This window comes from Aptenodytes forsteri, unplaced genomic scaffold, assembly GCF_000699145.1.
Source record: "Aptenodytes forsteri isolate BGI_AS27 unplaced genomic scaffold, ASM69914v1 Scaffold70, whole genome shotgun sequence".
Taxonomy (NCBI): domain Eukaryota; kingdom Metazoa; phylum Chordata; class Aves; order Sphenisciformes; family Spheniscidae; genus Aptenodytes; species Aptenodytes forsteri.
Window position 1 is genome coordinate 394,098 of NW_008795690.1, and position 15,919 is coordinate 410,016.

General features: G+C 39.9%; 1 protein-coding gene across 1 annotated transcript in view; it reads right to left on the bottom strand.

The window, feature by feature from the left end:
• PEPD (peptidase D) overlaps positions 1 to 15,919 on the bottom strand; it is a 143,809-nt gene that overhangs the window by 18,636 nt on the left and 109,254 nt on the right. Inside the window, exon 14 of the mRNA XM_009282865.1 lies at positions 2,889 to 3,073. Coding sequence (XP_009281140.1) covers positions 2,889 to 3,073 — 185 coding nt within the window. The remainder of the gene's footprint in view (positions 1 to 2,888; positions 3,074 to 15,919) is intronic.

Consider the following 15,919-nt stretch of genomic DNA (forward strand, 5'->3'; position numbering starts at 1 on the left):
CATCCAATCTAAACTTCCCCTGGCGCAACTTGAGGCCATTTCCTCTCGTCCTATCGCTAGTTACTTGGGGGAAGAGACCAACACCCACCTCGCTACAACCTCCTTTCAGGTAGTTGTAGAGAGTGATGAGGTCTCCCCTGAGCCTCCTTTTCTCCAGGCTAAACAGTCCCAGTTCCCTCAGCCGCTCCTCATAAGACTTGTTCTCTAGACCTCTCACCAGCTTCGTTGCTTTTCTTTGGACACGCTCTAACACCTCAACGTCCTTCTTGTAGTGGGGGGCCCAAAACTGAACACAGTATTCGAGGTGTGGCCTCACCCAGTGCCAATACAGGGGCACGATCACTTCCCTACTCCTGCTGGCCACACTATTTCTGATACAGGCCAGGATGCCATTGGCCTTCTTGGCCATTTGCAGGTATATAATTCTCTATCTGCATAGAGCTCTGGTATTTTTACACGTTAAGCATGAAAGTGGAGAGCCTAACTCATTTGACAATACAATCCCTAAACCCATTTTTATCTATAACAGGTTGCTCTTTCAAAACTGTGGATAGATTGGTCTGCTTTCAGAAAAACGACCCTTAAATTATAAAATACACTGGATAATTAACAGTTGTAAATTTGGTCATATGTAAATAAAAATTAGTTACAAAAAACTGATTCTGTAGCTCATATGCCACACTACTGAAACCTGCTGAGAGATGGAAGGTGTATAGGGTCCGTTGCTCTATGCTCCCCAAAAAATCAGTTCTAGAAATCTCCCTTGAAATTAAGGTACTTGCTCCAACCTTCAAAGCATACAGTTTCTAAATAAAACCCAAGCCTGGTACTTTTCACTCTCACAATTCTTCTTACTTGTTCCTAAAATTTAGTTATCTCTTTACCCTACCAAGTCTTGAACATGTGCTCCAGTTTACGTAAGTCCACCAAATTCAGAAAGGTTATTCACAACACAAGCGAAAACAGTCTAAGCGAAGGCATGCAACATCGGGGTCCTGGATTTTGAAGTCCATGAACTCTCCAAGTAATCACATCCCTTGTGCTTTGCTGAGTGCCTCTATTTGTACACAGAAAGAATGCACTTGGGAGAGACAGAGGGGGAAACATCCATCCTTTCTGTATTAGTGAGCGAAGAAACCTTAAAAACAGAATAGGGTTGCTTTTGATTTTTGTTTCATTTTTATTACATACAAGTTATTGGCTGATGCCAATACATTGTCATCACAGTATTGTGTCTCAACAATAATTATATATTGTGAACATAACAAGTACCCTCAAATATTATATACTGTTTCTTCCCTGTCTGCAAAAGTGAACCCAGTCATAGCAGCTGTTATGTAGCCTGTCCACCCAACATGAACAAGCTCCAAAATATGCTTAAACCTTACCTAAATAGTTCTTAGTTTCTTTTTCAGGTTCTTGTAAAAGAACATCTTACATAAAAGAGAAGGCAAATGATCCATTTTCATACTGAAATTTCATATTGAAAATCCTTAAAGAGGTAGCCTCAAATAACCAAAACATAACACACAGAAAATCCTTCTGAAATCTTTCTGAAGCTGCTGTAAACTTCCTTTCTTTATTCAAACCTTAAGTTCAATTCCTCTTAGAGGTTTTTTTTTTGTTAGTATCATTGCAAACATCTTACCATTCATTGGTTACAGAATTTTACCCATTCTGCTTTCAGACCACAGTCATAGAATCATAGAATCATTGAGGTTGGAAAAGACCTCTAAGATGATCGAGTCCAACAGTCAACCCAACACCACCACCCACTAAACCATGTCCCTAAGTGCCTCATCTACTCGTCTTTTAAATACCTCCAGGGATGGGGACTCAACCACTTCCCTGGGCAGCCTGTTCCAATGTTTAACCACTCTTTCAGTAAAGAAATTTTTCCTCACGTCCAATCTAAACCTCCCCTGCCGCAACTTGAGGCCATTTCCTCTCGTCCTATCACTAGCTACTTGGGAGAAGAGACTGACACCCACCTCGCTACAACCTCCTTTCAGGGAGTTGTAGAGAGCGATGAGGTCTCCCCTGAGCCTCCTTTTCTCCAGGCTAAACAACCCCAGTTCCCTCAGCCGCTCCTCATAAGACTTGTTCTCCAGACCATTCACCAGCCTCGTTGCCCTTCTCTGGACACGCTCCAGCACCTCGACGTCCTTCTTGTAGTGAGAGGCCCAAAACTGAACACGGTATTCGAGGTGCGGCCTCACCAGTGCCGAGTACAGGGGCACGTTAATTCAAGGAAAAAGGTAATCGTTCTGTGTTTTCTGCAGAAACTCAGAATGCAAGAGGTTTTCACATTTGGAAGACTTGATGGATTTTTTCTTTCTGTTCTCATTCCAGGACAACACATCTGCATTGGTGCCCATGTTGACACTGGAGATCAAAGTTCAAGACAGGAATATGAGCCAGCTTGTTTCCATATGACACAGCCATCGGGATTTACTAGCCCAGGTGCAGCAGTGGGCTCCCACAGCTGTCTCACATCTAGAATGGAGCAAGTGAGTCTTCCCACTACAGGTCTCGGGTAGAGAGACAGATGCTCTCTGTCACAGCATAGGGTATGCTTGAGTAATATATGTTACAGCAGTGACTCATGGAAGAACAACACAATGTATGTAGAAATTGAACAGATTAAGAATGCCCAAAGGGCGGCATCAGTTGAATTCTCCCCATAAGCAATTTATGTTTTAATGAACTAATAGATTCCCTTAAAGTAAACTGCATAAAATACCACATCCAGAAAAAGACAACTTAAATGCACATCTGCTCCACCTCTGAGAACATGCAACTGGCTAATCATGCATAAACTAAGAGAAATGCTGATCGAATTGAGAGGGGTTAATCTGCAAGGCAGTTGAGAATGGACTAACACTAACCTCTGGGTAGCCTCCAACGTCATGCACATCGATTCCAAGTAGATGTCCAAGTCCGTGTGGCATAAATATTGCACCCAGATGAACCTTCACCATGTCATCTACATTGCCTTTCAGAATGCCAATTTTAGTCAACTCCTCCAGATGGACTCTGTCAGCCAGACGGTGCATATCAGGCCAGGCGACCCCTTAGAGAGCAGAAACAAACAGCTGAGTTAACTATTGCTAAAAGTTTTTAAAGACAACTTTCAAAAAGCAGATGTAACACGTGTGCCCCTTGTTTATATAAAAAACAAAGGTGGAAAGAGCAACTACATTAGCACAAAAATACTTTAAACAAGACAAAATTATCTTAACATGCATGCGAAGCACAGAAAACTACAAAGAAGAGAAACAGCAGCACCTTATAATCCAGATCCACATGAAAAACTGTATCTAAGCATGTCTATGCAGATGCAAATGTATCAGTGAGTTTTCTAAAAGAATGTCAACTGTAAAATGCAGTCATTTAAAATGCAGAGCATAAAATGTTACTATCCCTATTATTTTCAATAATGATCATAACCGTTTAGAACATTTGAGATGGACAGTACTTTCCTATGTATGTAGAAGATTTAAAGCCCACATCTTTCTGGCAAAGACATTCTCCAGAAATTAATGATTCCCTTGTGTTAATGGGCTGTGTAAAACACAAGTCCTCTAATGCACGTACTAAAACAGCATTACAAAATACTGTTGGTTGACTAGAGACAGAGTGCCAGGATACATTAGATTTCTATTATTTTGGTATAGGATACAATTTTGTTTGACAAACTGTTGGGAGGAGGAGGGAGGAAGAAAGCAGCTCTTTTGTTAGTAACACAGTACTGTCTTAATTAGTTCACCATGGCTTTGAGTCATCATCAACAGAGCGGTTGCAGAGTCAAGACAACTAGGGCTAAGGTACAGTAGAAGAATATTTTCCTTGTTCAATTTTGGCATGATTAAATAAATAAAAACCGAGCAATTTTTAAGGCCAAAACCCCATCAAGTTCCATTTGCTTTAATCCAGTTAAACACGCAGGTCTAGGGTCTTGTGAACATGAATGTCATATCATAATTACATTAGCACTTTTTGCTGAAAGTACTGAGGCTTCAAAGGCTGAAATAAAATCATCTTATGGGAGTGCTTAAATAAAATTCAGTTGTCTTATATGGCTCTGATATAAAGGTCAGAAACAAACTGCAGAGCAAGTGGCTGCTCCGTCTTGCACATTGTCGACACAGAAACCAATACACCTTTACTCTCCCATTAACACTGACTGGTAATCAGCTCAGCGTGAAGTTAGTTAACAGGCAGCCTCCCTTTCCCCACCAGGTTACTCAGAGTTCAAACTTTTTATCCTGTTGCATGCATGCAGCTGAAGAAGCACCCTCCTTGCCCAAGCAAGACCACAAGACAGAGGTGTGCGGCACAATACGCTGGACGAACTCTCGGTTGCTGTTTCCTCACAAAAGCCAACAGTGCCCAGGTGCATGATGCTCATCCACAATATATGTGCAGTCTTCCTGTTCAAAATGTGCTGGTTTTGTTTTTTCCCTCCTTTAAAAAGGAATTTAGATTCTTCCTTCAGTAAGAATTAATACAACTATAACCAGTTGTTCTTTGACAACTACGTTCAACATAATTATACAAGAATTTATCTTTTTATCTTTTTAAACATTGATTGTATTGCAATTTTCCCTTCTCTAGATTCATCTATGTTTCAGAGCTATCTCACAATAGGCTCCAATCTATTGCATGATAAATTGAAATCACTGCAATCTATCGTGCTGATATTACTGATACCAAACTGGAAGTATTACTGAATCACAGTTGGTTTCCTGTTTATTTTGTGGTTGTGGGAATACAGAATTTCTGTGTGTAACTCCCAGTTCAGCTTCTGCACTTTGCAGTCAACTCTAACTGCTCTAAAAGTCTTTAATATTCTTTCTGGGGACACTAGATGTTCTTTTGAGATCTCTTCCATGATTTCTTAGCTGAATATTACTACAAGTCTTCTATTTTCATCCCCATGACTGTAAAGCCACATGTAACGTCTGACCCTGGTCAACTATTTGAAGCCTCATCCTCTTTTGATATAAATGAAGGTCAGAACTCTGTTGCTGTAAGACAAAACACAACCATATCCCGGATGCTCTGAATCAACTTAAGATGAGGTGCCTGAGAGAAGAACTGAAGATGAGGTGCCTGCTGTTTGTAATAGAGCTTCCCTCTACAGCTGCGCTGGTAACTATTCGTCTCAATCCAAACCCACAGACTCCACTCACAGAGATACAACAACCTTTATCAAACTAAGGAAGAGATACAAGGATTAAACTGATCAGAAATGAAAACACCAAAACCACATATCCATTTGTCTGCAGAAGTTTAATACAGCAAATGAATGACACTACTGCCCTAACTGAAAAGATTGCTGTGGTTGTAAATCCTGAGTATTTCTGGGCACTGAGCAAATCCATTAGAGCCCCTCCTTCCCTCCCCTCTACTTTTTTCTTTTTCTCTCATTGAGAAAAAACATTACTATTTTCCCTCTCCTCCTCCCACCCAGAGCTCCGTGTTGTCTATCTGTTTTGGTTTTTATTCATCTTATCTATTTCATTAGAGACTAAGGACAACAAAAAGCTCTACTGAGAAATAAATAATGAGGCTGGATGGAAAATCTGCAGCTTTGGGCTCTCTCTTGGAACAAGGGCAGCGCTTCGGACAGAGCCCAGCAAAACGACTCTGGACCACTCTTTTATCTCCTAGACAGTGCCATCAGTTTTGCTAGAGATGGGAAGTACTCAGCTCCAGCTCTCTCATGCATGCTGCAGAAGCTGCAGATAGCACTGGGACAGCTCTGTCTGGAGGGAAATTAAACTACTGCTGGAGGTGCCCTGCTAAATAGTACAAATCTTTTTACAAGTAAATAGGTGTTCAAATAGTCTTAATTAAAAATAAAAGGTTTATAGATAGGTTGCATTTTCTATACTATTGTCTGGCTTCACATTTTATTCTACTATGACTACAGCGTGGTGGCATTTTGCACCCCCCTCCAAACCTACAAGCATTGTAGAGTCATACATACACAGACTATTACTAGTGTGCTACAACAAAATATGAGGGTATTTTTGAGCTGACTAGAGACAGTGAACTAAGTGGAGTGACCTTACTGGTCTTCACTTAAAAAAATGGTGATATCCTTGTCTTGTTTGATATGAGCTGATTCCCATCATTCTAGGAACAAACTTTAATAATAGGGTACAAACAGGTTTCCCCCCCTTTTTTTAAGCAGGCAATTTGACAAAGAAAGAGGATCTAAATGCAAATCTTCAAACATTTCCTAGTATCCTTATAATCTCAAAAACATCAACTTTGTTAAAAGAAACAACTACTTTACAGTAATAAGGCAATTACTTAAAAGTACAGAACACAATCTACTGAAGAAAGGAAGCCATCTTAATTCAAGAAAGATCTTAGTATATTTTATACATAAAGCATGTTCATATGTTGTACACACTTAACATACAGCAAACAGAGATATACAACTCCTCAAATTTATTTTAAACCTAAAATTGTGCTAGGTTTATCTGGCAATGGGGATCTTTATAATACAACGGCCCATGCAAACCTAGCTGTCCCTTGGACTGGCTGGCATGTCTGCACTCAACTCTCATTTAAGTTAACTAGTAAGTATACTCTAAGAGCAAAAGTCCTCAAATTCTGCCCATCTATTTTTCTTATGTGCATACTGAACTTCCAATAATTGCAAGAAGCAGAGAAGGAAGGATTAAATAAGGATTAAATTAAATATCACAGCTAACTTGACTAGGAAAGACATGAACAGAATTTTTTGGTACTCTCACATCATGTGCAATTCAACAATCTGGATGTGCCAGAAGGATTTGCAGTGAGGATACGTGAATCCCTGTGTTAAAGCACAGAGATGTCTATATTCTGCTCAGATGTCTGTGCACACATCTATGTGTGGATAACTTTAGCATGTTAAAGGAAACGATAATAAAGAAGCCTCTCTGCACACAGCCACGGAACAATCTACTGAACAGGACAGCATTTGCAGACGCCCAGAAAAACAACCAACTAAACAAAACTGAATGAACAACATTTTGTACAAAGAATCCTTAATTCATGGAGGTTACTTGATGTTCAGGCACTTCAGTTTTTTGGATTGACCGTGGTCCGGTGGAGAGCTCTGTTACCTGCCACAAGCTGACGCAGCAGAAGTCAAACACCATATTAGCATTCTTGTAGCGAGAAAAAGCAGTTAAAAAACAACTAAAAACCACAACAAAACAACTTCCATAGAAGTGGCTCTAACATCAGTTATGTGAGTTACTGCAACAGCTGACTGTTTTGCAACACCAGCCTGCACTAACCTCCAACCACCAATCACCTACTAGGATGTTTCACTGATACATTATTCAGGACTATTATTTTTAAGCTTTGGAGAAGTTTATCATAGTTGCAGACATGCTTTTTGTGTAAAAAGGTTAGTTCCATTATTATCTTTAAGCCAATTTATAAACCAATTATACTCCACTGACAGATGAGGTTTAGAAAGCTAGATTGGAGGGTCCTTGGACTTTGACAGCTTGTACCAAAATGAGTCTGCACTCAGGAAAATCTGCTGATGATGTGTCTGCTCCATTCTTAATTCTCTGCCAAACGAGATACTGGGTAATACAGGTCACTGAACCAGCAACTGGCTCCCCAGGAAAGCTCAGTTACCAAGGCTCGTTAGGTTGTGACTCGTTACCTGCCATGCAGCATGTGCTTGGGCGAGAAGCCAGGACAAAAAGCACGTTTTACACCAACCAAAGTGTTCGACATCCCTTGAGATACAGAGTGAACTACACAGAAACAACCAGACAGTGGATGTGTCCAATAATGAAGTGTGACAGATCATGGATTAATTAAACAATATATAACTACAGAGGCTATTAGTTTCCAGATACTATGCTAACAGTACAGCAGAGGTTTGCAGACGTGTGAAGTATTGTATTCAAAAATGGCAAACTTAAGGCATTAAGTTTACTACAAGGGTTTTTTAAAAATTTATTCCCATCAACCTGAATGTTATCTGATATTCTTAGATACTAGTGTGACAGAAAAGAAAAAGATAAAATAGGTATTGTTTTACTGCCTTGAAAATATTTCCTCTCTAATTATCTGTTTGCCAAAACCACCAAATTTCAGATAAAAAATCATGTTTTAGGGACTCAGAAACATCATATAAGGATCTCCGCAATAATCTGTGATCTCTTTGATAGCACTATTGATAGGGAAGATTTTTTTCCAAAAAAAACCCCAAACAAACCTGCTTCTAGTGAAACTAGAAATCAAAAGCATCCCTATCTTTTAACAAACACACCATAACTTTTTAAACAGTAGAATTAAAAAGATGAGTTGTTGTAACACTTCACACTATAAACTGTTCCTCAGTTGCTGTTAACGCACTGGTATTTTCATTCCAGTGATTATTTTCCGACGTTTTATTAGAAGCTATTCAAGAACATAAAGTAGAAACAGCATACAAAAGTAATTTAGAATTACTGCATGGTATTTAGCCACTTTGGTTGGAAAGTGCTCTGAAAAGGCCTAGCAGGATTGTTTTGGCCGCTACTTAGGGTACTTTGTGGTTGTAATGTGACAATGATTAAACCACAAATGATTTAGCAGAGTTTTTTTGTTGTTGTAGGGTGGGGTATTTTTGCCAGCACAGATGTCACAATCTTACTAAAAAAAAAATAGTATGGCAAGGTTGTAGTAACTTCTCCCCAAATTGTGCTAAGGTTAAGTTACATTTCATTTCTGAGTGTCCACAGACAAGGGCAAAAGGCCCGATGTCCCCTGGCAGTGCCACTGAAATGCAGACATAAGACGCAATCCCTGTCCTGCCAGCAAACCACTGGAACAGATTAAAATCTGCCAACACACAGTGACCATATCAGACATAATACAATAGGTCCTTAAAAATTCCAATCAAACACAGTTTAAAAAAACAAACCAAAACATCATTTAAATACTAAACCTAATTCTTTCTTTCCTCTTCATTTGGGTGCTAGAAAATAATTTGTTGTATTTCTGATTTTCATGCTTTCCTTTTGGCCCACTAGATGAAATATTCAGTAGCTGCTCAGTTTTTGAGCTTGGTTTCTTGTAGCACCAGGTAAGGCAGCTTTGCAATGGGGTGTGGAATCAGAGAGTGAGAAACCAAAATGCTGTACTCAAACACTGACAAAATTTGGGCAACAGTGAAGCTGTTCAAAGCTTCATATACCGTGTAGATAACTACACAGATAAGCCTCACAGAGTCAGCATTAGATGGCTATATGGATGCTTAATTCAGGGATGCAATTTTAGGCTGTATTTTACAGTGGTGGCATGGCTGCAACTGGCTGCCGTATGATGAGAAGAGCCTGTTAACTTTCCCGTGCTAAAAAAGCGATGGAAACTATACTGAATTTGCTGCAGTGTCAGATACCTGCAGTTCTGACTGCAGGGATTACTAGACTTCAGCCTGCTCTGTGCCGTGAGCTCCAGTGCCATAGGTCCAAACCAGGATGGCCTCCTTCAAAAACCATCCCTCAATCCCCCAGTAAGATGCACCTGCCTGACAGGAGCAGGAGTTACTGAAGGGAAACAGAGATGACTCCCCATTGTCTCCAGAATTCGGACCTCTTCTTCAAAAGGCTGAATAGTGTTGCGCTATTCAGCTGTATTGCAATATTTCTTTTGCATCAGTATCACATTAGTTTTAGTGGTAAACCCATCCTCCCCATTATAAACCCTGCATATGATGATCTGTAACATGTCAGAGGCAACATCAAGGTAACAGTCTGCCATGCTGAAACCTTAAGAAAAGCAATTTGAATAGATGCAGATGTGGAGCAAGAGGAGGGATTTTTTTCCATGTCTGGAAAGATATAGCATTGGGATTGAGCAGCGCTGGCAGACACTATGAATTTTACTGCACATTCCTTCCAAATAGGTGTACGTTGAAAAGAAGAGAAAAAAAGACTGGGGGAAGGAGGGAGGCACTTGGAGGGAGTGATTGCGATGTGGAAGCTTATCAATATTTGAAGCTTAGAAAAGACTCTGTTTAGATAAGATTCAGGGCAAACAGCATAATCTATGTCTAGCAGGTTTGCACTCTGACAGCTGCGGCTGATGCAGTGTCAAGATCGGAGGACTCACGAACTTTGTACTTCAACTCAAATTACAATGTAGAACGAGTGCATTTCCTGAATACTGAACTGGGAGAAAATCCATGCACATCAGACCACATAAAAGCTGGTTATTTCCCCCAAAGTCACTGTTAAAATCAGGATTGTACAATGTTACAATATTACAACCTGTTACAATTAGGAAAAAAGGATTTCTTTTTAAAATAGCCTTAAACCAAAAACCATTCACCAGAGAAAGGCTAAAAAACTGCAGCCACTTTAGGCTCTAAGTCTGTAAAGACTTTGAAATGTATTTGCTTTGTACAAGCAGCACCTTTGAAGAACCACTGGAAGTAGTGGAAAAACCCATGTGTGCAGCCGGGCTGGAAAGCTGCAGGTTTGCCCCCGAACCACGGCAGCTCCTGCAGACACTGCCCCCAGAAGGGCTGCTCAGAGACCTCCACACGAGAGGGACTTCAGGGCAGAAAGGCCCAACTGTTTTAAAGTGCCTGGTTTTATACACTTGGAAATAACTCAGTGTTATTTTAGTCTTCCTAACGTTGCAGTGGTCACTGTATGCATGGGTCAGCTCCTGTGCGTTAGTCACAAGCGGGAAGAGCAGCTCCCAGAAGGTTTGCAGTGAGACTCGCAGTCTGAGATCTTGCATTTCAACAGATTGCTGCTTGCACAGAGGGACTAGAGAATCTGCTGAATTTGACAGAAAATATTGCCTTTTTCTTTCACCTCTTGCCGTAGGTTACTGCTGTTCTGGGCAAGGTTAGGTTACATGTCCAACAATGAGAACTCCAGTAATCCATGACACCGTTTTTATTTAATAATATCTTGCAAGAATCAAGGATTGCAACTTGATTGTCAGCATTGTCTGTGCATCCTTTAGTTGCTTCAGCTTTTATTTCCTAAGTGGTGGCTGATGCGTTAACCATTTATACTGACAAAAACGGAATTAACTTACCACAGAAAGCTATACTACCTTTTCTGGGTCAGTCTCAGAGAGCTGGTGTTCAAAGGGAAAATTACTTATGAACATCAATGCTAGCAAGAAAAATACAGCCAACTCCATTCAATTGAGGAGAGCAGACTACAAATAGCTTTTTAAAACATATATTGACAAGATTTACTTTCCAATGTGTCTGGAACACAATAACACATTCTTAACTGCAAGGGGGGAAAAATAATACTGGGGTGTCATTCAACAGGATTTGTGAATATCAAGTACTGGTTACAACATGCCCTGAAAGCATTTGTTCTTCAGAGGAATTGGTATAAAATCTTCAACTTCACTCACTAGTGTTTTATTTCTGAGAATAATTGTTTTGCTTCAGATATTACAGCAGATTAATAATGATCATCAGCACTCTGCCTAAAACATGACAATCTGAATGGGAATAATTCATATGGGCATTTTGAAATTATACAAACTGTAAAATAGATTGTGCTCTCACACCCTTCCCTGTTGTGTTATTGTCAAAAGGTCCAGTTTACAGTCCAATTTCTTTCTAAAAATTCATCAAAATTAGCTACTGTTTTTATACAGCACAACAGGCAAGTGTGCCCACATGGTGTTCTACTAAGTACAACTCTGGACTACATAAAATAAAACTCAAATGACTTGCATGCCAAAAAACACCCACTGCATGTGAATGAGAACCTTGTACTTAACTTGGAAGGAATAAATATTAGTAACAGTTACAATTATTTTCTTTAGGTATAATAAATTTTAATCCTAGTTGAATACAGTGACAATTACTCTAAAGCAGTATTCAAAATAGTAGCAAACAAAAATAGATCTGAATTCTAAAGAAGTTGCAGAACTGTCATGAACAAAAAGTAGTAATCTGTGAAGTTGCAAATTTTGAATTTGCATATGTTCCTAAGCACAGCTCTGCTCAACTTAATAACAGAAACAACTGCCAGTAATAAGATCTGCTATGGCAAATACCCTAGCTATTAGTTTCCAATTAAACAGTTCTTTAATTATTTGGGTTATTCTAATCCCTGGTCTTAGTACTACCCTACCTGAGCTAAATTCTCCGCTATTCTTTTTTTGTTAGAGACATGTTATTAGAACATAGAACAGGGAATCATACTGCTACTTTGATTTCAAATCACAGCATTTTCTGTAATAAAAAATAGCTTATCTGTAAAACCGGTACTGAACCTACCTCCTCCTGACAGTCTCACTGAAAGAACTGTGCCTCAATATTTAGATACCAAAATGTTTTCAGGAGTACACACCATCCAAAATTTACATTCTGCTGTACAAAAATACAGACCATTCACCCTCTAAAGTCCCTGGGCTTATATCTACCTCCATGAGCTTTGCTACTTGAATCCTTTAGTAGCAGGCAAACAGGGAGGAGGCAAAACACTGGAAAATAAAGTGGCTGCTTTGGTTTCTCCTTCTAATTGACAACATTCCTTGGAAGGATGTACATGGGGAAACCAGCTAAGGCTTGCCCCTCCATTGCAAAGTGGTTAGGAAGCTACACCAATGAATGAAAATCGAAGAAATCAGGAGAAAGGCACAAAAAGTGGGCATAGGGTTTCACACAGTAGCTCAACACTTGTGCAGTTACAGCTGCCCAGAAGACAGAGATCAAGACCAGGTGGGATTAACTTTGTTTAGCATCCTGCACCTACAAATACACAAGGCTTTCTTTGACCCTCTGCCACCAAGGGGAAACCAGAAAGAGGAGTGGCCAACACTCAAACTCTAGGCACGACTGCAGCAGCAACCTAAATACTAACACGCTCAGCCTCGTTTTAAGGTTGTGCATGGCAGGTGGCACACCATGGCATTGTCACGTTCCATCCTAGTGAACTCCCAAGGACCTTGTCTCCTGGTCTTTAAAGGAAGGCCTCAGAGTTAGACCTGCAGAAGGGTCTAATGCCTTTCTCTGAATCGTTCTGCACCTCACACACTTTGGCCCTAAATCTACTGAACACTAGAAAGAAATGACAGAGTGGAAGGGTTACTGCTAACTTGAGAGAAACACCTTCAGACACCTATTCTCAACTGCAAAATGCAAAACTTGACCTGGTGAGGCAGCTGGAGCAGGGACAGAGGAGGAACCATCAGCTACAGAGAACTTTCTGTAGTCCAAGCCAGACAGCTGCTGGCCTGCGCCCACTGGCTGTTTGCTCCAACCCTCTCCTCTCAGCTTCTTTACCTCAAAAGACCTGGTCTTTTGGGAACTACTTACTTCTTTGCATTTATTCAGCAAAAGGGGACCCATTCCTGGCAGGCTCTAAGGATTAGCTGGTATCTACATGATTAATAAAAGGATGTTTTATTTGCTTGACACATGGGTTTACTTCTTTGCCTGAAATGTTTTTGACTGTACTTGGTTTTGAAGTGTACTTGACTATACTTTCTTGCTCAAAGATTATATGGCAATCCTGGCATCAATGAAATCTGCAATGGCTGATCTTTGATCCTGGAAGAAAGGATTTAAGATCTTAAAGACCCTATGTCTTTATGTGAAACTTGAGTTCTGCGAAAGCTATAAACAGGCAAGGAATCTTCCAGCCCTAATATGGAGAAACCTCCATCTTCCATTATCAGAGATGTTAGTCCTGGGACGGAAATTTCTTTCAAGACGTCCCTTAACAACATTTACCAGAAAAGCAAAGCCTGAAAGCCAGAGGCAACACAATACTCACTCTCTTGGATAGTAAAATGCAGGACTTGGGGATATGCATATACCCCTGAGCATGAGCTCCAACTTGAAAAAATGCAGAGATACAAATCCTACAGGGAGACCCTACAGTAATGTCAGTGTCCTGAGGAGGAAAGCTTTCACACTGCACATAAACTGACTTGGTGAACAACAACTTCTGTGCATATTTGGAACTATTTTTTATTTTTCATTTTATTGAAACAAACAAACATCAATCAGCAAATATTCCCAGCTGTGCAGCTAATGTCTGAATGCAATTTTGGTTCAATGGGGACTTTGGATATACAAGCTTTTTAAATCATATAAATGTAGAGATAGGGAATTGAGTGGCTGCCAACCTGGCCTTACTCAACTGTTCCTTGGGAGCAGTTTCCTAGACAAAGAGATCTTTTTTTTTAAACTGGAATTTATGACAATAGACCTTACTGATCGAGGTGTTTTAATTCTTTCTCCCCCTCCCCCCAAATACTAACATGTATAACTTAGAGACTGAAAAAAGTTTTTTCTGTTCGTTTTTTTAAACATACACAAGTTTTGCAGTAGTACCAGGAATGCTAAGCACAACAAGCTCCCTTCCTTCCCCTTCTCCTGTGACTTTCCATTACTCCACAGAGAAGACAGGGAGGAATGTTCGGAGGTCCCAGTATGCAATTGCAAAGGGATGAAAATGGAAAGTATGTGATTGCTCCAATATTTAGCTCATTAATCTTAAAGACTCTGTTTATGATCTAGTGCATTAATCCAAAATAGCTTTAATTGCAAAGCTTAAAGATAGGCATACTTCCTTTTTATTTCTTCTCAACACAGTAGCAGATTTAATATATTTGAGAAACTTCAATGTTTCTGTAAATAGAAACTCTATATAGAAACTTTCTATATGTAGAAACCATACTTTCCTCATCAACTAGGAATTAAATTTACAGAACTCTAATTATTAATATTCTCTAAATGCTCAAGATAATAATCCAATTAATAAATAGCAGAAATCACTGGAGAGGCTGGACATGGTATAAATACACAGTCATTTGCTAAAGAATAAAAAAGAAGCTACTCCACAGTAACTTCCCAAACACTATCGGACTCGTACGCATCACTGACAGTAAAGCATCCACATGAGAACAGAGCGATACTCAAAGCTGGGTTAAGTATGAATGTGCTTCATGCACAAAAGCTGAAGCATATCACTGTCTGTTGGCTTGCAAAGTACTACCTCCCCTGTTAAGAGCTAGAGTTGAGCACACAGGCACTGATTCTCATCAACACCTCTTTTTCTCACATCACTGACATTTTCATTTGCACGTTTCAGAACATATTTAGAGTCATGGAGTGGTTTAGGTTAGGAGGGATGCCAGGAGGGTATCTGGTCCAAACCCTGGCTCAGAGTAGGGCTAACTTCAAAGCTAATCATGTTTCTTCAACAAGTTGTTTTCTAGAAGTTTCAGAGAGGGACTTTCAGCAAAACCAATGTTTTTTATATGTTTCTTCAAATAGATTTATATTAATGACAAAGAGCAAACAATACTCATCTCCCAGGTGTAACATGACAAATGATAGCTAATAAAGCTGGACATTATAGAATCATAGAATCATTGAGGTTGGAAAAGACCTCTAAGATCATCGAGTCCAACCGTCGACCCAACACCACCACCCACTAAACCATGTCCCTAAGTGCCTCATCTACTCGTCTTTTAAATACCTCCAGGGATGGGGACTCAACCACTTCCCTGGGCAGCCTGTTCCAATGTTTAACCACTCTTTCAGTAAAGAAATTTTTCCTTACATCCAATCTAAACCTCCCCTGGCGCAACTTGAGGCCATTTCCTCTCGTCCTATCACTAGTTACTTGGGAGAATTGACACTGGATCTAACTCATGTGACCGGGATAAAGAATGAAGTGAGACAGGATTTGGGAACAATGCACATGTGCCCTTTCAAGTTCTTTAGATCTTTCCAATATCAACAAATATGTCAAACTAGCTCACAAAAGGGTCTAATCTACCTCTGCAGTTCAGGCTTTCAACTGCTACCATGACGGTTGTCCATTGGAGGTACTACAGACATTAGAGCTGAGACCTCACACCTTGCCATTAACCATTACACTATATAGCCTTATGCCTACTGATG